This window comes from Procambarus clarkii, unplaced genomic scaffold (genome assembly GCF_040958095.1).
Source record: "Procambarus clarkii isolate CNS0578487 unplaced genomic scaffold, FALCON_Pclarkii_2.0 HiC_scaffold_223, whole genome shotgun sequence".
In the NCBI taxonomy this organism is placed as follows: Eukaryota; Metazoa; Arthropoda; class Malacostraca; order Decapoda; family Cambaridae; genus Procambarus; species Procambarus clarkii.
Window position 1 is genome coordinate 199,031 of NW_027189256.1, and position 23,529 is coordinate 222,559.

The following is a 23,529-nucleotide window of genomic DNA, read 5'->3' on the forward strand; positions in this document are numbered from 1 at the left end:
CCAAGCTGTCAGGCTTTGTTGCCACAAAGATATTATTACCTAATTATTTCAATGTCTCTGATTGATTTTTTCTTTGTTGTTTTGCAGTAATATTATTCAGTAGTGTGTATTGTGATATATTTATATAATAAAATGTGTGAACCATCGCTATACTCAAAATTATGGTGTGCATATTAGTGATTCAATTATTATGTTCATAAAACAATAAACAAATAGTTTTGCTGTTATTATACAATATACACAGGTTATATAAAGGTATCTGCATGTTTTACTCACCATAACGAACCACTAAGTTGGTATTGTGAGTCAAAATGCAACGAGGAGTGACCGCCACACACCAGCCAGCCACTCGCTGGCACTCCCTCCCTCAACAACACCTCACTTGCCCACATTCTCCTCTCACGCTACTGTTTTTGCCTTTATTCACTATACACAGACTTTATATATAAGTATTTACATGTTTTGTTCACCAAAACTGTACATCTAAGCATGTATGATGAGTAAAGACAATAAGACATAGCTACTCACACAGTCAGCTGGTGGCGGCCGCCTTCACTGGTTTGAGGCCAGATGCACTAATATTTCTCCTCCAACAATACTGTTTGTGGTGTTATTACACTATATACACACATTATATATAAGTATCTACATGTTTTATTCACCATACCTGTACAATTAAGCTTGTACGGTGCCCAAAGACCATAGTGGCCACCAGTAAACAACAAGACATGTCTTGCAGATGATGCACCTCTCTCACCAAAATGGTGGCCCCAACATACTTCTATTGCTGTTATTACACTCTATACACACGTTATATATAAGTATCTACATTTGTGTTCACCATAGTGAACCACTAAGCTGGTGTGGTAATTCCAGTCAATAAAAGGTGGCCACACACAGTCAGAAGATGACGCCACAACCCTCCCTCCCTCAACATTACTCCTCCCACCATGGAGCAAAGTGCTAAATATCACCACAATCCTGCTATTATCAGAATCCTGGTCAGTTTGATCACATTCAGGGGGGTCTTCTGTAATACTATCATTGCTAAATAATAGCATGAACATATATATTTTGACATTTTTAGGTGATGCTGTGGTCACAAGCTGAACAGTGGTTCTGTGAGCTCATGCTGCATGCATCAGCCTTGGTGGCTCGCTCAGTATTGAAGCTCTCACACCCAGGAATGTTGGCCAGGATTTTTTTTCTAGGTGGTGTCTGTCAACTATCGGTCATGGCTGCACTATAGCTGCCCCCTATCCTATGCGGGGTGTTTAAATTAAGGCACTAAACACTAACACAGCTATTAATGTATAATGTTAAACAAAGAAAAATAATTTATTTGCATCGTCGGAGGCGTTCGAGAATCTGCGAGAAGCAGCGCGACCCCACCATGTGGTGTTGACATTATTCAAACGAGTGCTCGCCAAACAAGACGAATTGTCGGCAATCGAGGTGTTCGTTAACCAAATTGCTCGCCATTTGAGGCGGTCGTCACTCGAGGTTCTACTGTAATGGATTTATAAGTGTTTCAGGTTCTCCAAACAAGAGGGATCAACAAAAACTCCATGATTTGCTCATCAGCTCTACTGAACTGCCTGAAGAACAAGAATGTGAGAACTACTCAGGTGTAGCTCATCAACTGATTAGATCAGAGATAAACTTTAATGATACTATTAAATCTATCAGAATAGATAAAAACAATCACTAAAGCACCAGACAGGTAAGCTCACTAAACTAGCTTATCCCAATGATAAGTAAGATCTCATTCAATCTGCTATAAATATAAAACCAACCTTTATATTAATGAGTGCCTTACCAAGCAGCGTTGATCCTCCTCTACAGACTGCATCATGTTCACAAACAAAACCTAAATCTTATCAAGCAGTGCTGCACCAGGAATGGAACAATCATTGGCAAGAAAGAACAGGCAAAAGACGTGACATAAAAAGTGCCCAACAATTATTGTCTTTCTTTATTGATTGTGACATAACTGGAAGCCAGCAAACTTCCAATGTCATTGCTGAAACTAACACATAAGTGACCAAGCCTTACCATATTAAAATTTTGTTTTTTTTATATCAATTAATATATGCTTCTTTTTTATATAATTGGCTTCAAATACATGCAATTTACCCTCTTATAACTATTACTACATTGACTTCAATTTTATAAAATGTAATAATATTTTGAATACTTAATTTGTCTAGTTATCAGATTCTTAGCTTACAATATTTGCAACTTACCCATTTATCTGTTGATACTAACACTTCAATTTCCCAAAATGTAATAAACCTTGAACTCTTAATTTGCCAAATTATCTGAATCTTTAATTCATTACTTTGTGAATTAAAAATTAATAATATAATTTCACACTTATATATCTGCCCATTAATATTAGCTACTAGTCTTGTTTGTTGTCTAATATTCCAGTATTGTTAATGGATTCTTAAGCTTTAAGTACATCAGTGTTTCCAGCCCATATGTGTTTGTTTCTATTGCATACCCTTGTCCAACTTGTCTTATTACCATATGATATTACTGTATTACAATCTTAAGAGATTACTGAATTTTTAATTTGATTAATTATGTTTCCTTTTTTATTAATTATTTTGAATCTGAATCCATTTATTTATTCATAATCTTAATCTAATTGTCTAATTCTCACTTTGTTCTCTTTTTTTTTTTTTTGCCTGTGTATTACCTGTTTATATTGCATATCCTTGCCCATCTTGTATTATTACCGTATAATATTCATGTATTACAATATTAATCTAATTCTTAAATTAGCTAATTATTTGTATTCCATTTGATTAATTATTTGAATCTTAATTTGTTTACTCTAGGAATCTAAATTTGATTAATTATCTAATTTCCCACTCTTCTGTTCTTTATTATTTTTACTTTTATATCTGGTAAATTTTATTACTTATATACAGTATCTGCTAAATTTTATTACTTACATATCTGCTGAATAATATTTGCAATCACTTCTCTATTCTTGCATTTTTTTCTTTTCAAATACAGTGCATCATCACTCTAACAGACCCCGCTCTAACGAATTCCCGGATGGTCCAAGTGAATTGCATTTGGCACTAAATGTTCAGTGGAACATACAAAAATTCATTTGTGTTGTTCCACTGATGGTGATGACCTAGTCCGGCATGGCAGGGCTGTGAGAGCTGTGTATTGTACACACTCTCCACATCGTTCACTTCAATATGCATATCACTAGTAGCAGATACCTGTGTTAGGTCTTTTTCCAGATTTGGGATATCAAAATCATTGGCATGCTCATCTTCAAGCAATATGCCTTTCTATTCCAACATCAAATGATGTTTTCTTGAAAACAAGGCCGACTAGGGCTGGGAGCTTGATATGGATGAATACGACATGGTTGCTACCTTGAATATGAGCCTGCCCATGACCGTGGGGAATGCTGGGAATTTTTTTCAATCTGGCAAACACCTCAGGAATCCATCTTGTACCCAAGTCAACACCGTGTTGGACAGGTGTTTGGGAGCCAGAGGCGCGTGTGCCACCCATTGTTGCTCACTCAGTACTTACCCAGCCAGCAGCCCTACGACATTCTGGGAATTTTTTCCAAGATGGCTGCCTCTCACAGTAAGTCCTAAGAGTCCATTTTGTACCCAACCTACCGCGAGCATGCTTCGACCGTATACAAAGAAATAAAAAATACTTTTGTCAGTTGGCGCAGTAATTGGCGAATGGCATTTGTCGTTTTGCGCAATGCAGTGGTTAAGGTATTATGCGCACCCCTGATTGAGCAAAATTATGCGCTATTTGCATTTCAGAGGGTTAATACACTCAACATAACTGGGTAATAACACCATGATTAACCCTTAAACTGCGCAACACATCATATGATGTGTTGAGTAACTTGCTATATATTGGGCAAATGACGTGATGGAATACCGCACAAGATTTGAATGGCCATCGGGGTAGGGGGGCCCCCATACGCTGCCCAGGGGCTATAGTAAACCAGCTGCCATTTTGTAAAAAAAACCCAGCTCACGCTACCAATGCATGGGAGGCCCCAATTACCCATCGGTCACCATGGCAAATGCACAGCCAAACGCCTCCCGCGCACGCACCACGCAATCACTTACTCAAGAGCAAATAAATAGTGAATTATTTTCTGATGGCGAGGAAAGTGATTTTTGATGACCCTGATATTGATAAGGACTACAGACAATTGACCGATGATAGTAGCACAGACAGTGAATATGAGATACAGTCTCCTCCCACGGCGAGGCATACATGCTCACCCGTGCTTCCTCGCCCAGTGTCTACTCCAATTCACCCACGACCACACAGTTCTTGTGCTTATTTAGAGTACGAGGATATTTTGGGCGACGAGTCAGAGGAAGGTGACTCATTTTCTGGTTTTAGTGAAGTGGATTCAGAGCATAGTGTTACCGTGCCTGTTGCTAGTACCAGTGGTGATACCGGGCGAGAATTTGTCGCGTCAGCAGCGTCTCGCCCAGCCAAGCGCTGCCGTATGGCACCACTTGAGGAACCAAGACCCTCATGTTCACATGATTTCACCTCACGTTCACATAGCGGCCGTACTTTGTGTAGACGGGCTACAGCTCCTGGTCCATGGTGTGCAACGCTTCCTCGCTGTCGTGCCACCGTTGCGCCTCGCAGGACCCCAGGTGTCCTTGTGTGGAGTGATAGTGACGATTTTATTCCTCTAATTCCTGCCTTTGACAATAAAGAAGTTGGGATTACAGACCTTTTCCCTGATAATGGTGAGGACATGTGTGAAATGGATTACTTTAGAGCATTTTATGATGAGCCGCTCATGGAATATAATGTACACCAAATGAACCTTCATGCGACTCATCTCATTGGAAAAGAGATAACAGAATATTCACGATTGCAGCATTGGAAAAACTCAACTGTAGGTGAAATGTATGTATTTTTGCCAATATGTATGTTGATGAAACATTGTGTCAAACACGCTATCACAGATTATTGGAGCAAAGACCAGACTATTCCAACACCTTTCTTCGGGAAATATATGTCCTGAGACAGGTTTCAGATACTCCTCAGGTGTCTTCATTTTGCAAGTAATGAGGACCGGACAGAGGATGATAGATTTTGGAGAGTCAGACACTATATGAATGAAGTGACTGGAAAGTTCAGAGATTTCTACGTACCTGCACAGAAGCTGGTGATTGACGATTCCCTTGTGCTTTTCAGAGGACGTGTTGCATTCAAGCAGTATATTCCCTCCAAACGCAACAGATCTGGATTGAAATTCTTTGTTCTTTGTGACTGTGAAACAGGATACGTGTTACACACGATTCTGTATTCTGCTAGTGATGTAGACATTCCCGGTAACGACCAACATGGTTTCTCAGGTAGTGTGGTAAAGTCACTGATGGTACCATGGATGAACAAGGGCCACATTTTATTCACGGATAACTGCTATACAAGTCTCTTGCCAGCTAGGTTCTTGATTTAAAATAGAACTGGATTGTTTGGTACAGTAAAGCCAAGAAGAAGGGAAATGCCAGTGTTTGACAATACACTTGAAGTTTAAGACTGCCAGCTAAGAAAAAGTGATCAAATACGTTCAGTTACGTGGAAAGACAAAAGAGAAGTGAACTTGCTGACAACCGTTCGTGATGGTACAATGATGAACAGTGGCAAGGTGAACTGAGTAATGCAAGAACCAGTATATAAGCCAGATTGTGTTCTTGACTATAATATCAACATGCGCTTGGTTGATAAATCTGACATGATGGTGGGCACTGTCGAGTGAGTGCGGAAAACATTGAAGTGGACGAAAAAAGTGTTTTTCCGTCTTGTTGACATAAGCATGCTGAATAGCTATAATATGTATCTGGTGAAAACTTGACGTAAACCAAGTTTCCGTTCGTTTGCTTTTACACTTGGGACACAGTTATTAGCAAAGTTTGGCAAAGATGTTCCTGGCATACAAAGACCCATCATGAACCCAGTGTTGCAGCATGCTGCTACACCCAGGCACGCTCACATGGAGGTCATTCAAGCACACAGACTAAAACATTTGCCACCAGCTGGAAAGCATGCAATAGGCCAACGTGATTGCTTAGTTTGTAGAACAAAAAAAAAAGAGATCAGAAACGTAAACATGTGCAAACATGGTGTGAAGCGTGTGCAGTTCCATTATGTGCTGTCAACTGCTTCAATGCCTACCACTCTCTCCAAGACTTCTTAAATGTGCAATAATATTACAAAAACCTGTAAATAGTGTGTGCATGTGTGTGTGTAAATATAATAATGAACAATGTGAATACATATTATATTGGCATAATGGGAAAACATTTTTGTGCGCATGTGTATACTCAATGTATGCAACATTTATTACCATTGAACATGAAGTAACATTATATGCAACACAATTAGTGAATATTTGTGATAAAATATGCGTAGACACTATAAATAATGCCGCGAAAATAAATTCGTAGCAATTCTGGCTGCTTGAAGACTGCGCCCGATGCCTCTGGGCCGCACCTTGCATGAGCAAGCATGCAGGGTGTGACGTCATCGCTCATATTGTCGACTCATTTATGCCATTTGCATGTACGATTAATTTTTTTCTCTCTTGTGGTCAGGGAACACAAATTAACAGGTTAGGAAACAATTTTTTTTCTTTTTTGTTATGCACCTTTGGGTGACAAGATGCAAATAGCCCTTAGCAACACAAGGGTTAACCCTTAAACTGCGCAATGCGCCTGCAGGCCCACGTCTTGTTTGCGTAACGCGCCTCCGGGTATTTTTATTTTTCACGTTCCATTCAAAACTCCCGCGGCTACGTGGGGTTCACATCAGCTTCCTCAGGGCTCTTGTAAACAGACGCCATCTTTAAAAAAAATCGTGGTCCACATTCCCGGGTGTTGGAGCCTCAGTAGTGAGTGAGCAACTAAGACCGGCGCATGCAGTATGAGTGCACAGCACTGCTGTTCAGCGTGTGACCACAGCATCGCCTAATAATGTCAAAATATATATATAATCTGTATTATTTAGCCATGATAGTATTATAGAAGAGCCTGAGTGTGATAATGACCTGGAACAATGTTCAAATATCAGTGATTCAATGCTGTTCACGATGTTCACAGCACCACAGCATTATTTCGTCCATTTGGAATCTTCAAATGACTTCTTAGGTTCCTTTTCAAAATAAACGTGTGGTCAATTATTCATTTACAGGAATTAGTGACCAGGATTGTGGTTATAATTAGCATTGTGCGTAGTATTGTGGAAGGAGGAATTTTGGTGAGGGAGGGAGGGAGAGAATTGAGGTAGCCTCCACTGTGTGTGGGAGCCAATCTTGTTTTGCTCACCATACTAGCTTAGTGGTTCACTACGGGGAACACATATGTACATGGGTATATACAGTGTGTGTGTATAGTATAATAACAGCAACAAGAGTATGTTGGGAGGAGCTATTTTTGTGAGGGAGGTGACGTCGTAATCGCAGCGTCGTCTGCTGTGTGATTTCTCATGCAGTGTATGGTAGCAACTGTACTGTTAGGACACAATACCGGCTTACTTGCATAGTTCTGGTGAATAAAACATGTAGATAGGTATACATCACATATGTAAATAGTGTAATATAAACAGTAAGAGTATGGTGGGAGGAGGGGTGATGGCGAGTACGATGTTGGAGAGAGGGAGGCCTGGCTGGCTAGGTGTGGCAGCTCACACTTGCTGAGTTCTGAGTGTGTTTATGGTGTGTGACAGTGCAGAGTGTGTAAATGTGTTGTAAATATACATAAATGAACCTGAAACATTGGTGTGAATGTGGGAGGAGGGGGGTGATAGTGAGTACGATGTTGGAGGAATAAGAGAGGACTGGCTGGCTGGGTGTGGCTGCTCACACTCGAGGAGTTCTGTGTATGTTGATGGTGAATGTATATACTGTGTGACAGTGTATAGTGTGTAAATAGATTGTATATATACATAAATTAGCATGATACATGGTAAATATGTGCAACATACGTGTACACATGTGTCTTGCACGTAACACAGTGTCTTCGGACAGTACGGATGTTTTACTGCCATAATATAGTGTACGTGTTCATTATACATAGAATTAGCACGTAAAAACAAATAAAATGTATTTGGAACTGTGCGCAAAAAATGAAAAAAAATATATTTGCGGCAACTCGCGCGCCCCGCGCCCTACTGGCCCCGGGAGCGTACGTCACGGGCGAATGGGGAATGATGACGTCACGCCCCAACTTATGGACCCCATAGCAGCCAAAGTACAATTTCGATTTTTTTTTTTTACATACCCATATTCAGGGAAGGGTTTTTGACACTTTAAAAAAAAAATTCCAGAGAATTTATTTCCTGCGCACTGCGGGGGTGTCATATTTGGAGGCAACGCAGTTAAGGGGTTAATACACTCAACATCACTGGGTAATGCCAATATGATTAATACACTCACCATCACTGGGTAATGATTATAATTAATACACTCGCCATCACTGGTAAATGACAACACCAACATTAATACACTAGTTAATGAAAATATCTTGATTAATACACTCACAATCACTAGATATCGACATCAACATGATAAACACACACACTGGTAGTACAGTAAGAATAAAATTGTCCTTACCATCATTAATGGGCAGAAGTTGTGTTTGCTATCGTCCTGGGTAGCCGAGCAGAGACTGGAAGCAGTATTACCTATTAAGGCAAAATAAAACAAATTTAAGGTTTCTATGACTAAATTTTTCCCACCAAAACACAGTAAATATTTAGAAAAATTAAATAATTTTTTTTAGGTATTATGCTTTGAGCAAAAGTAAGGAGGGTGGGCAGGAGTAAGGAGGGTGGGCTGGAATAAGGAGGCTGGGCAGGAGTAAGGAGGGTGGGCTGGAGAAAGGGGGGTAGCCAGGAGTAATGAGAGTGGGCAGGAGTGTTACGAACCCGGATCCAGCGTCCGAGCACGGAGCAGTGACGACCGCGCCATCTGTGGGTCAGCTCCCGAAACCCCCTCCAAACGGACGACGACACCTGGTGAGGACGACGTGTACTAGCTACGAGGGCCAGTTTCCAGTCCCGTTCAGCACTCAACACCGCCGCCGCTGACCTCTGGTGAGGTGGTGCTCAGACTATAACGCCATCTATGGAGTGGATATGTCGGGCGTTTGTGTCTGAGCCTGTAAGTGAGGTGTTTTAGTGTCCCTGTTATTGATGACGTGTCTGCTTACAGAGTCGACCTGGGACTGCTGTGATGGAAGTTGAGTCAGTCTACCCAAGGCAGCCGTCTCCATAACTTGTGCTTTGCTGCAGCAGCTGTGAAGTCGTCCCCCGGAAGAACACTGTGGTGTTACCCTGCCAGTGGAGTGGCAGTAGAAGGATTACCCGGGAGCGACTGCTGGAGACGATTATCCACTGGGGTACTGAGGACAGGAGAGTGATTGGTGGTATCACACGAGGCTCCTGTCTAGGGCGTTACCCTAATATCGTTCGTGGAGTGGCCTGACCAGCGTTGCGGGTCCGGAACCTGCCAGCAGACCTGCTGGATTTGTGGTTGACGGCCTCCACGGCGGTGCCCCCAGTGGACCTGTGTTTTGGCTGACCTGTGGCCAGGGTAGGCTCAGCTTCCCAGAGGATTTGTTGTGAGGCCACGAAGAAGCACCGAGGATTTAGCACCGAGAGCCTGTGTCCAGAGTCTTCAACAGAAGACAATTGTGTATTTCCCCTGTACAGTGTTAATACCCCTCCCCCTGTGCACTCTTTTATATATTATTTATTTGGTGATGGGAACAATTATAGCCTTAAGTTCTTAACTTTCTTTCCCTACCCCCTTTAAGTTACTTGCGTCACGGATCACATCCCTTGAAAGCCACTACTGGCTTGGGGTCGGATACAACTTCCTCTAACAACATCAGAGTAAGAACCCCGTTGCGTCCCGAGAGGGCTGTAACATAATTGGCATCCCCAGCGGGATCCGTCCCCTTGTTAAGTATGTTTGACAGGGGTGGTGAAGTGGCGTAATCCCTGTATATAATTCCCCCTGTGTGGCGATTGTGACGTTATACGTCCTGTGCGGTGCTCAAGAGTGACTAAGTGCAATATTGACTAGTGCGGTGCTCAGTGATTCAGTGCAATATTGTAGAGCGAAGGGTTCGCTGTGATTAAGTGCGATATTGCGTAGTGCGGTGCCCGAAGTGATTACGTGCAATATTGGCAAGTGCAGTGTTTGGTGCGATAAAGTGCAATATTGACGTAGAACAGTGCTCGGTGCGTTAAGTGCTAACGTGTAAGCGGTGTGTTAAGTGCTAAGTGTTCCATCTGTGACAATGGCAGAAAAAGCTACCATCGATGATCTGGACGATGTTCAGGCTTTTCTGAACAGAGAGGACTGTCTTGCCAGATTAAAATATCTGAACAAACAGGAACTAGTACTAGTGAGCGCCTACCTGGAGATCAAGATCCGTGCCAGTGATTCCCGTCTGGAGATCTTGTCCAAGGTTCACCGGCACTTGAAGGCAGAAGAGAAACAGGAAGGCGAAACTCCTAGTACAAAGGAAAGTGAAGAAATAGCTTCCACGGAAAAGGAAGATAAAGGTAGTGACATTGACAGTGATGCAGGTGAGCTGAATATAAGCTTGTTAACTGTCAAGATGCGTGCCTTGGAAATTAAGCGAGAAAGAGAAGAGAAACGAGAGAGAGAAGAACGAGAAAGAGAAAGAGAAGAGCGAGAAAGAGAAGAGAAACGAGAGAGAGAAGAACGAGAAAGAGAAAGAGAAGAGCGAGAGAGAGAAGAGAAACGAGAAAGAGAACAGCGAGAGAGAGAAGAAAAAGAAAGACAGAGACAACATGAACTAGAAGTATTGCGATTAGGCGGTGGTCGGAGGCCAACAACGGACACCAGCGGTTTCGATCCGGTAAGGAACATCAAAATGGTCCCCAAATTCAATGAGAGGGAAGTTTCAAAGTTCTTTGCAGCCTTCGAGAAAGTCGCTGCCTCTTTGGAGTGGCCAAGGGAGAATTGGGCCATCATGATACAGTCAGTCTTGACTGGGAAGGCCCAAATCGCCTACTCTACGTTATCCCTTGACGACTCCGGCGATTACGACAAGGTGAAGAAGGTTGTGCTCATGGCGTACCAATTGGTACCTGAGGCGTACAGGCAGAAGTTCCGAAACCTGAAGACCTCAGAGCACACTTTCACCGAATTCGCCACCATCAAGGAGCGACTTTTTCAGGAATGGTGTACCTCTCGGAAGGTGGAGACCAAGGAAGACCTCGAGCAGCTTATACTGCTAGAGGACTTCAAGGATTGTTTGTCTGTAGACCTGAAGACATACTTAGAAGAGCAGCAGGTGGAGACCTTGAGTGCAGCAGCCACAATGGCTGAGGAATATATCCTGACTCATAGGCCGTCTGCTAAGTACGTCCCAAGGCATTACCAACGCCGGTTTGATAAACCTCAGGACGAAGAGGAGACCCCCGTCCCACGAAGCGCTAAGAAGACGCCCCCAAGTAGCCCTCGAAGAACAAGTCCTAGCAGTCCGAAACACTGGAGCCCGAGGAGGAATATGGTGTGCTGGACTTGTGGGCAGAAAGGGCATGTAGCTGCTATGTGCCGAGGCAGAAGAGGTGGTGGCGCACGTAGGGAAGTGATGATGATGAGCTGTGTTACACCACCAGCAGGAAACCAGTCGACGACGACACAGGAAGGATCAAGTTTGTTCGCCCCTCACACTTCAAGCGGGTATGTAACGAGTGATCATACTGGTAGATCTGTAGTAGTGCTCAAAGATAGTGGAGCAGCCCAGTCCCTGATCGTGAAGAACTCGTTACCCGAGCGAGTAAGTGTGGATGGGAGACAAAAGGTTGTCCTGGTTGGGTTTCCTAGGACGCAGTACATCGCCCCCTTAGTGACGGTACATCTCGACTCGCCTTACTTCAGCGGCACATGTGCATTGGCAGTAGTCGATACCCTCCCTGTGGCTGGGATTGACGTGGTACTAGCCAACGACTTTGTGACAGATTGGAGCATCAATCTTCCCAAGGTTGCGGACGAGTCTACCGGAACAGCATGGTCTGAGGTAACAGGCAATGGTAATGTCCAGGTAAAGACAGACCCGGATGTAAGTATGTTTAATCCTTCCTCTCACCCGCAGATCGACAGTATTCTAACAGTGTCTCCTGGTTCTTCTCCCGATGAGGAACATGCGGTTACGATAGCAGAAGTACCCGAGCTAGAAGAGAGGCCTTGTGTGCGGGCACCCACGGATACCAACGAGTCTGGAGCGAAGGCGGATGTGTGCTTGCGGTATGGCAAGTTACAGCGTGTATTGAACCAGCCAGAGATTCCCCAGACGTCGGAGGTATGTGAGGTATGTGCAAAGTTTCTAGTGCCCTCTTTGGTCCAAACAAGGCTAATGGATGTAGCCGGCTATGGACATTACAGGCTCAGGAAGCTTATCCCTCAGGTAACCAAATGTTTCTTAGCGGTATTTTTGATTCTCGTATGTGCTCTCAGTGAGGACCGGTGGACGACCCGAAGGATGATGGCTCCCTTGAACATCGTGAAGAGATCCCAGGGATTGGAGACCTGCACAGTGAGTGTTGCAGTTGAAGAAGGGACCTGGAAGGTAATAGTAGATACAGGAGGTACGAGAAATGATAATATGAGTGACTGTTTCCGACAGGTTGACACCCCCCGCGTGATTGCTGAGCCTCAATACAGCGTTATACGGAACGTTGGTCGACTTGATGTGGGCAGAGCGAATGCCATCTTCGGTGAGCAAGCAGCCCTGTTGGAACTAGGTGTGGGCCTAGTAGAGGAGTGTGTAGTAAGTACTGACTTGCCCACTGTCGCTATCACTCTGAATTATCAGACCCCTGTATTCCAGGTGCCCGACTCCCTGAAGGACCGCCGGATCGGTACCAGAAATGCCGTCTGTGTCCAGCCATCATCGGTGCCACGACATAGGGAAGTGTCGAGTCGCCCCAGATCGTGTCCACACCGATCCTTACTTGAGAGATGTGAGATGATGCCCCTGCTTGACATCGCAGTGGAGACGTGGAAAATTACGTCAGGCAGGTCATCGCCTGCCATTTTCAAGGTCCCTTTGTGCCAGGGTTTTTCCTCAGTACAGTTCTGTGGACGAGACAGCCTCGCCGTTCCAGTATACAAAGCATGTGAGTCCATTTGGAGTTGTGTCGCCGTACTAATTTGGTTTGTGTTTCTTTTTCTAGAACCCCAAACCAAATTCTTTTTGGTGGGGAGGTGTTACGAACCCGGATCCAGCGTCCGAGCACGGAGCAGTGACGACCGCGCCATCTGTGGGTCAGCTCCCGAAACCCCCTCCAAACGGACGACGACACCTGGTGAGGACGACGTGTACTAGCTACGAGGGCCAGTTTCCAGTCCCGTTCAGCACTCAACACCGCCGCCGCTGACCTCTGGTGAGGTGGTGCTCAGACTATAACGCCATCTATGGAGTGGATATGTCGGGCGTTTGTGTCTGAGCCTGTAAGTGAGGTGTTTTAGTGTCCCTGTTATTGATGACGTGTCTGCTTACAGAGTCGACCTGGGACTGCTGTGATGGAAGTTGAGTCAGTCTACCCAAGGCAGCCGTCTCCATAACTTGTGCTTTGCTGCAGCAGCTGTGAAGTCGTCCCCCGGAAGAACACTGTGGTGTTACCCTGCCAGTGGAGTGGCAGTAGAAGGATTACCCGGGAGCGACTGCTGGAGACGATTATCCACTGGGGTACTGAGGACAGGAGAGTGATTGGTGGTATCACACGAGGCTCCTGTCTAGGGCGTTACCCTAATATCGTTCGTGGAGTGGCCTGACCAGCGTTGCGGGTCCGGAACCTGCCAGCAGACCTGCTGGATTTGTGGTTGACGGCCTCCACGGCGGTGCCCCCAGTGGACCTGTGTTTTGGCTGACCTGTGGCCAGGGTAGGCTCAGCTTCCCAGAGGATTTGTTGTGAGGCCACGAAGAAGCACCGAGGATTTAGCACCGAGAGCCTGTGTCCAGAGTCTTCAACAGAAGACAATTGTGTATTTCCCCTGTACAGTGTTAATACCCCTCCCCCTGTGCACTCTTTTATATATTATTTATTTGGTGACGGGAACAATTATAGTCTTAAGTTCTTAACTTTCTTTCCCTACCCCCTTTAAGTTACTTGCGTCACGGATCACATCCCTTGAAAGCCACTACTGGCTTGGGGTCGGATACAACTTCCTCTAACAACATCAGAGTAAGAACCCCGTTGCGTCCTGAGAGAGCCGTAACAAGGAGTAAGGAAGGTGGGCTGGAGTAAGGAAGGTGGGCTGGAGTAAGAAGGGTGGGCAGCAATAAGTTGGGTGGGCAGGAGTAAGGAGGGTGGGCAGGAGTAAGGAGGGTGGGCAGGAGTATGGAGAGTGGGCAGGAGTAAGGAAGGTGGGCTGGAGTAAGGACGGTGGGCTGGAGTAAGGAAGGTGGGCTGGAATAAGGAGGGTGGGCAGGAGTAAGAAGGGTGGGCAGCAATAAGGAGGGTGGGCAGGAGTAAGGAGGGTGGGCAGAAAAGGGGAAGGGGGTATGGGTGGGTTCTCGGCTGCCTCCCCACCCTCTCTAACAGCCTACGTAATACAAACCACGTGCATTAACCCTAAAGCTGCTACAGCCTGGGCTGTAAAAGCTGGGGCTGGGCAAAAAATATTTGAATTATGTGAAAATTAATATTAAATGTTAAACAAATCTCCAACTTATTGGCATAAGCATCATGAAAGTTTCATTCCAATATGTTCAGAAATGTATTTTAGACAATTTTTTTTTAAAAGGAGAACATTTTGTTGATAAGGAGAACAGCTCCTGTTAACTGGAAATAAGGGATAATGCAGTAATAAAGAGATGCAAGCACTTGTCCAATGCACAAAGAAGAAGAATAGTAGCAAGAAGTGCCCACAAAGTAAATATGCAGCTTTTGTCTGTATAGCATTGCTGAGTAATACATAATAATACCAATAATAATGAGTATGTTATCATGCTCTATTTTGTTAAATATCATAAAAATGCATTGCCTAATGTTAATATCTGTTACTTTCACCAATGTCCATTTTTTTTTTTTGTCTCCTTTGTTTATTATCACATTTTGTTGTAACCTCTACATCCTGGAGAGTGCATACCCATCCCCTAACTATGTCAAGATAGAATGAAATTGGTCACCAAATGAATCAGTCACAACTGGCAGAACTGATTCTGCCAGTTGATTTGATTTTTTGATTTTTTTTTACTGAGTTTTTCACAGATTTCAGATTGTATTTTCTTTGTCTCTTTAGGCTGTTTTGATGATTAGGGACCAGATTAGGGCTTTATCACTTTTATAAAATATACATTTTTATTCCCTAAATCATTATAATTTTCCCTATATTTAGTTTTTGGGGGATTTTTTCTTGACATCATTACAACACATATTGACCTACAACTTTCCCATATTCGAGTACAAATGCCAAACAACGTTTATTAAAACATATAAGTAAATTAATGAATTAGAACTACCCTATTCATTGTCGATAACTTCAACTTCAATTATCTCTAAAACTTTGAGTCAGCTTAAAAAAATTCAGTTTCTGACCGATTCTCACCATTGTTACAAATAATGTGCACAGTTGTCTGTTCTACAATCCTATTAGAATGGATTTTTCACAAACCCTAAATGTTTGTAGTTATCAATTTTTTTCTAAATTTGGCGCATAATTCAAATGCCACATTGACTATTTTTTTACAGTAAATTAAACTGAAAACATATATTCTAAATCTATGAAAATGAAGATCCTATACTATTCTGAGAGCATAATAACACCAAATGAACAATTGGTGATAGTTTATATTTTTGCAGCTGATCTTAAAATCTGAAGTTTTCAATATTCAATTTTATAATTATTTTTTATTTTCTTATTTTTCAAGTTACGTTTGTGATCATTTAGACAAAGTTGCAGGATTTACCAGTATGCACAAAAAAATAGAAAGCATTAGTGAAAAATTTGAGAAATTGAACTTTGCCATCAGGTCCTGTCATATATGTATGCCATGCACAGCTTAAGGGTTAATACAGAACTGTACTGTATAAAATGCATAAAACTTCAAAACTAACAATATTTCTCTAATTATAACAATACAGTGGCACCTTGACATACGATTGCCCCTACTTACGATAATTTCGAGTTATGATGTAAATTTCATCGAAAAATGCGACTCGACATCAGATGGTGTCGTCAACTTCCGATATTTGTTGGTACACGTTCGGGTCGACCGAGCGCATGGTTCCCTGTCACGCGGCCGACCTGCCTCAGTTTACTACAGCTACCCACTTAGTGACGATCGCGCCTATAAGAAATTCCGCTTTTGTGGTGATTTTTTGCATTTTGAACATTAAAGTAATTATTATATATCCTGCCATGAGTCCCAGGAAATTCAGTGGTAAGGCTCAACATATGAAAACCCATGTAAAGATGACCATTGAGCAGAAACAAGAGTACAAAATGTCTCATCCTCAACAATTAAGAAAATGTGTGCAGCATGGGAAGAATTGCAAACCTTTGCTGAAACGACTCGCCCAAATCAAGCTGCAGTAGGTCGTTGCCTTAACCTATTCAATGACACTGATGCATCATTACAATCATTACAGACAAATGTTAAAACGAAGGGAAAAACAAATGTCTCTTGACAAATTTGTAGTGAGACAAACAAGCACTGAACCACAACCAGGTCCTAGTGGTATTCAGGAAAAACGTAGGAGAGAGAGTACCCCAGAGAAAACATCACTGCCTGATGTGATAATGGAAGGGGACTCCCCTTCCAAACAGTAACAACTCTCCTCCTCCCCCCTGATCACCATCTTCCATACGTCATCAAGACCCCTCCATAAAGGTAAGATCAACTTAGGTACTGTATTGTAGTTAGAAAAAAAAAAAACATTGTATTCAGTATAAAATGTATTTGTATGTTAATATTTTGGAGAGTGGGGAACGGATTAATTCAATTTCCTTTATTTCTCATGGGAAAAATCACTTTAACTTACGATCCATCTCTGGGAACGGATTAGCATCGTAAGTCGAGGCCCCATTGTAATAATATTTTAAATAAAACAACTTGTAACAGTCATTTGACAACTTGTAACTTGTACAGTACATTAAATTTTGAGCATGCCTATAAAATAAGCACAGGTCATGTCAACGCATTGGGCCTGGATGAGATGACTGGCACCATGTGCTTCTCCTCTTCCTGGGGTAAAAATGTCGGGCTCGCGCGCGAAGGATTTTCGTGATAAATTTGAACAATTTTTACTGTTTGAACTCATTTAATCTGCCAAGATGTCTCAGAGCAGCATTCATGGTATTGAAGGTATAAAACAAAAGAGAAAATATTTGTCAATTTATCAGACAGTTGACTTGACAGAGAAAGTAGAGCATGGATACTTTGTCACTCGACTCGCCCAAGAATTCAACAACGGTAAAGCTACAGTTTGTGATATAAAAAAGCAGAAGGATAATATTAAGAAATTCTTTGCTCAAACTGATGCAATAAGCAACAGAAAAAATTGAGGTCTGCTAAGTATACGGATTTGGACTCGTCTGTATTTAAATGGTTTACACAGCATGGTACGAAAGGAATTGCTGTTTCAGTTGATTCTATTAGAAATGCAGCTGAAAGACTTGCTGTAAAGTTAAACATAGACAATTTCAAGGCTTGTATTGAATGGGTATGTCAATTTAAAGAGAGGTATGGCATCATTAACAAGAAAAATTGTGGCGATGCATTAAGTGCAGATGTTGGAAGTGCTAATGCATATAAGCATAAACTTTTTCAGTACATTATATCAAATAATCTAAGCTGGTTTTAAGTGTACAATGCAGATGTAACAGGCTTTAACTGGAAATACCTTCAAAGAAACACTTTGGCCTTCAGGCTTGAGAAGGGTATTCCTGGTTGCAAGGTAAAGAAGGAAAGATTTTCAGCATTATTGTGCTGTAACGCAGATGGCAGTCACCGAACAAAGTACGCAATTGTTGGGAAATCTGCCAACCTCAGAGCATTGAAAAACTGCATGAACAGACTACCTGTCATCTACTACAACACAAAAAATGCCTGGTTCACACAGATTATTTTTGAGGATTGGTTCCAGAATCACTTTTGTAAAGAAGTAAAAAAGCAGCAGATGATTAAATGAGTTCAAACAGTAAAAATTTTTCAAATTTATCACGAAAATCCTTCGCGCGCGAGCCCGACATTTTTACCCCAGGAAGAGGAGAAGCACATGGTGCCAGTCATCTCATCCAGGCCCAATGCGTTGACATGACCTGTGCTTATTTTATAGGCATGCTCAAAATTTAATGTACTGTACAAGTTACAAGTTGTCAAATGACTGTTACAAGTTGTTTTATGTGTAGAATTCATCCAGCTGAGGTAAGGGCAATGTTGTTGACTGATAATGCCCCAGCTCACCCCATTGCTAAATTAACATCACCTGATGGCAAAATAACATGTATGGCTTTACCACAAAATACTACATCTGTAATACAGCCAATGGATTAGGGGTTATCTATGCTCTCAAAGGCTTTATAAAAGAGCTATGAATTCAGATATTATGGAAGTTCTGCTGTCTGAGGAAGACGAGATGCCTAATAAGGATACGAAGGCTAGTAGAACACTAGAAAATTTCACGAAATATTCAATTAAAGATGCAATTTACAACTAGGCCAAGGAATGGAGCGAGTTGAAGGTCACCACATTAAAGAATGCATGGAATAAAATTCCGAGTCCGTACCTGGTTAGAATAAAGACGAAGATGACTATGATTTTCAGGGCTTTGATAATGCGATTTTTGAGACATTCAGAGATGCAGGTGAGGAAGATTTGCAACTTTCTGATGTGAATGAGTGGTTAAATAATGATGCTGATGATCCAGGTTATAGTGAATTAACTGATAATGAGATTATCCAGTGTGTTACTGGTAATAATGATGAGGATGTGGAAGAGGAAGATGATACTGTGTTATCTATTCCATATGCTGCATCATTGCAAAAGGTTAATGATCTGCTTGATTTGGTTGCTGTAACTGATAATGAAGAGCTGACAAATTATTACCAGCACCTAAAGGACATGAAAGATATTATAATGAAGCTCACAACAAAGAAACAAACTAAGATTCAAAAGCTTTTGGTACGGTTTCACAGTAGGCCTACAGGACCAGCACCCAGCACTAGCAAGGACTCACCTTCTGAGGATGTCCAGGCAACTGGACCAGCACCCAGCACTAGCAAGGACACACCTTCCGAGGATGCCCAGGCCACTAGACCAGCACCCAGCACTAGCAAGGACTCACCTTCCGAGGATGTCCAGGCAACTGGACCAGCACCCAGCACTAGCAAGGACTCACCTTCCGAGGATGTCCAGGCAACTGGACCAGCACCCAGCACTAACAAGGACTCACCTTCCAAGGATGTCCAGGCAACTGGACCAGCACCCAGCACTAGCAAGGACTCACCTTCCGAGGATGCCCAGGCAACTGGACCAGCACCCAGCACTAGCAAGGACTCACCTTCCGAGGATGCTCAGGCAACTGGACCAGCACCCAGCACTAGCAAGGACTCACCTTCCGAGGATGCTCAGGCAACTGGACCAGCACCCAGCACTAGCAAGGACTCACCTTCCAAGGATGCCCAGGCAACTGGACCAGCACCCAGCACTAGCCATAACTTACCTGGGAGTACCAATTGAGCTGTACAGCACAGTTCTAATGACATTAAATATACAAAGTGTAGTTTATATGATATAAGTGTACTGCAGTAGTGTGATTCTAGTGGTCTGTACTTCATGTACAGTGGTCTGTACTTCATGTACAGACTGTAGAGTATAATGTACATTTGTTAGAAAAGTTACTGTTCTTTAAACAATTTATATTCATATGTGTGGCACTCTCAGGATATTAAGGCTAACAAAGTTTGCACTACAAAACTCAACTGGTAGAGTAAGTACAGTACTGTAACGTGCAATATCAATTTATTTCATTGCAATACAAATTCTTTATTATTTAAATTTTTCATAAGGCAAATGTGGACTGGCATATGCATTAATGTGATTGTATTTTTTTTTGGGGGGGGGGAGGGAGTTGCTGGGGCCGAACGGATGGAATGAATTCCACACTGGAATGAATCGGCTATGCCCCATATAGTTCATTCAAGCGAGTACACACATTTAATTTCTACATTTACTATCTACATTTAATGTCATTTAATTTCATGCATTTCTTTGATAAAGTGTTTACTCGTGTCCTTTATGATCTTGGTTATTTGAAATTGTTGGCCAAATTAAACTTAAATTATAGTATGTTACTCTATGTTCTGATATGTTCAAAGAAAATGTTATGAGGAATAGTTCACTTGCTTTTCTAAATTACACCTTGTATTTCCATTCTATAATTAATGTAAATAAACTACTGTACTGTTGCTAGAACTACTGACTCCATAATGTAATAGTCTATGCTTGTCATCCTTAAGTATCACCTTCTTTGTATTAATTTTTTATTTTCCTTGAACATTCTCATTTTGTTAGCTTACTTCTCTAACAGTATTAAGTGTTTTATCCCGTCACAACTTTAATTAAAAAATTTCTATATTATTATTAATTTTACCCAAAACGCTTTGCGTAATAGTGGCTTCATTAGTATGTGTAACTTCTGTCCCTTCAATTGAACAATATTCTTATGTTCTTTGTACACACAATCTTTTGAATAAATAATATTATTATTAATATTATTATTATTATTTACACAGAAAATCACACTAAAGTGATATACAGTACATAAATGAGAAAATTCCCTCGGGCTGTGAGATGATGCAAACCTGCAATGTTTGCATCACCTCATAGCCTCAGTGGATTGTTCATTGATGTATATCACAGTGTGATTTTCTGTGTATCTGAAGTTGAGCATACAATGTTGAACTACAGTACTTTATCCTTCACCTGAGTGCTTGGGGGTCTTACATAAAACTTGGACTGGCTTCAGGACTGTGATATCAGGATATCACAGACTTGAGGTTATCTTGAGATGATTTCGGGGCTTTTTTTAGTGTCCCCACGGCCAGGTCCTCGACCAGGCCTCCACCCCCAGGAAGCAGCCCGTGACAGCTGACTAACACCCAGGTACCTATTTTTACTGCTAGGTAACAGGGGCGTAGGGTGAAAGAAACTGCCCATTGTTTCTCACCGGCGCCTGGGATCGATCCCAGGACCACAGGATCACAAGTCCCGCGTGCTGTCCGCTTGGCCGTTCCTGTGATATCAGTAGAAATCCAATTGTAAGAAAGTCAGTGGTGGTACAGTAGTAGAGTATGCAGCTGGCAATACCTTGGTCATGGGTTTGCAACACTACACAGTCCCAGTGAAATTTCTTATTATTATTATTATTATTATTATAAAAGTTATCATTATTTGATAGGCCAATGTCCACACCCCAACAATGCCAGGCATATAATTTACCCCAACAATTCCACTGGCCAACGTCCACACCTCCAACAATTCCATAGTCCTATTTCTATACCCCAACATTTTTGTTGAAGAAAAAAAAACATGCTGTTTGTTGACCAACTTGTATATTGGCTATTTTCTACCATGTTCCCCCCCTTTTTTCATCTTTTATTATTTTTTTTTCTTTCAATGCAATTATACTTTAAGCTTAATTACTATTAAGTTTTAGTCTAAGTGGGTTTTTTTCCCCACCTCACCTTGCCCAAAACGCTATGCGTACTAGTGGCTTTAGGTATTGTATGTACTACCTCTATCTTTAAATCAAACAGAATGTTTGTACTGTAACTCTGCAACTATGTATGTACTTTTCCTAAATAAATTTTTATTATTAACAATTGTATGTTAGGGGTGTAAGACAATATTGGAGCAGACAATGGTGAAGCAGAAAGCTCAGTACTCACTTCCCCCCTTCAGAGCAGGAGAGATTGCTGAAATAGAGGGAATACAGAGAACATATACGGCACGCATCGTTGAGATAAAACACCTAAATTATTGGGATCGTCTCAAAGCTCTCCGAATGTACTCTCTAGAAAGGAGACGAGAGAGATACCAAATAATATACACATGGAAAATACTGGAGGGCCAGGTCCCAAATCTACACAGTAAAATAACAACATACTGGAGTGAATGGTATGGAAGAAAATGCAGGATTGAACCTGTGAGGAGCAAAGGTGCCATAGGCACAATCAGAGAACATAAGAGCAAAGGCAACTGCAGACGGCCTATTGGCCCATACGAGGCAGCTCCTATCTATAACCACCCAATCCCACTCATTTACATGTCCAACCCGCGCTTGAAACAATCAAGGGACCCCACCTCCACCACGTTACGCGGTAATTGGTTCCACAAATCAACAATCAACAACCCTGTTACCGAACCAGTATTTACCCAAGTCTTTCCTAAATCTAAATTTATCCAATTTATACCCATTGTTTCGTGTTCTGTCTTGTGCTGATACTTTTAATACCCTATTAATATCCCCTTTGTTGTGTCCATTCATCCACTTGTAAACCTCTATCATGTCACCCCTAACTCTTCGCTGTATGAACATCAGAGGTCCACGGTTGTTCAACGTTCTCCCAGTGACTATAAGAAATATTGCCGGAACAACCGTGGACATCTTCAAGAGAAAACTGGACTGTTTTCTAAGAGAAGTTCCGGATCAGCCAGGCTGTGGTGGGTATGTGGCCCTGCGGGCCGCTCCAAGCAACAGCCTGGTGGACCAAACTCTCACAAGTCGAGCCTAGCCTCGGGCCGGGCTTGGGAAGTAGAAGAACTCCCAGAACCCTATCAAGCAGGTAATGCACTCAAGTACTTACGGAGGATGATGAGAGTGCGAGAAACAAGGTGGTCAGGTGGAGCCAGTGACTCCTTCCTTCAACAGTTTTGTCTCTCCCTCGTGGTATATCCTTAATGTCTTCAGTGGTGTGGCCTCACCACACACTTACACTGCCATAAGTGTCCTGAGAGTACTGTGGGAGGGACAATTTGGCGGGTATTGTGGACACAGGTCTTTAAGACAGGCGAACTTCACGAGTCGTGGAGACGTCTATAGCAACCTTTGTTGTGATGACGTCACTCGCTCGCTCGCTTACTCGCCACCGTGCTCTTCCCATTTTCTTTGGTTACTGATCTTTGCCGACCTTTAATTAACCTGAGAACCACTAATATTGGTGGCCTCAATGAGGACAGGAAGTTGGCGGCTTGTCAAAGGTCCTACCCATTTGCCTGGACGATCTTTTCTATCTGTATTTTAAAACCCAGTAGAGTTTTGGCGTTTACCTTACCTACTCTTTGGCGGGTAGGCTGTTCCACGGGTTTACCACCATACGGGAGAAAAAGCCTCTCCTGTTTTCTGTCCTACATTGTGGCTTGTTGAGCTTGAACCCGTTGCTCCTCGTTCGTGTTACATCTGACCTTGTGAAGAAAGTGTCCGGATCAACATCGTCCAAATTGTTTA

At 42.4% G+C, this 23,529-nt stretch overlaps 1 protein-coding gene across 1 annotated transcript in view; it reads right to left on the minus strand.

Annotated features, from left to right (window-relative positions):
- LOC138361178 (tripartite motif-containing protein 59-like) overlaps window positions 1–23,134 on the minus strand; it is a 42,165-nt gene extending 19,031 nt beyond the window's left edge. The window contains exons 1-2 of the mRNA XM_069320615.1: window positions 22,889–23,134; window positions 8,645–8,715 (exon numbers count right to left, since the gene is read on the minus strand). Coding sequence (XP_069176716.1) covers window positions 8,645–8,650 — 6 coding nt within the window. The 5' untranslated portion in view covers window positions 8,651–8,715; window positions 22,889–23,134. The remainder of the gene's footprint in view (window positions 1–8,644; window positions 8,716–22,888) is intronic.
- Window positions 23,135–23,529: the final 395 nt, after the last annotated feature.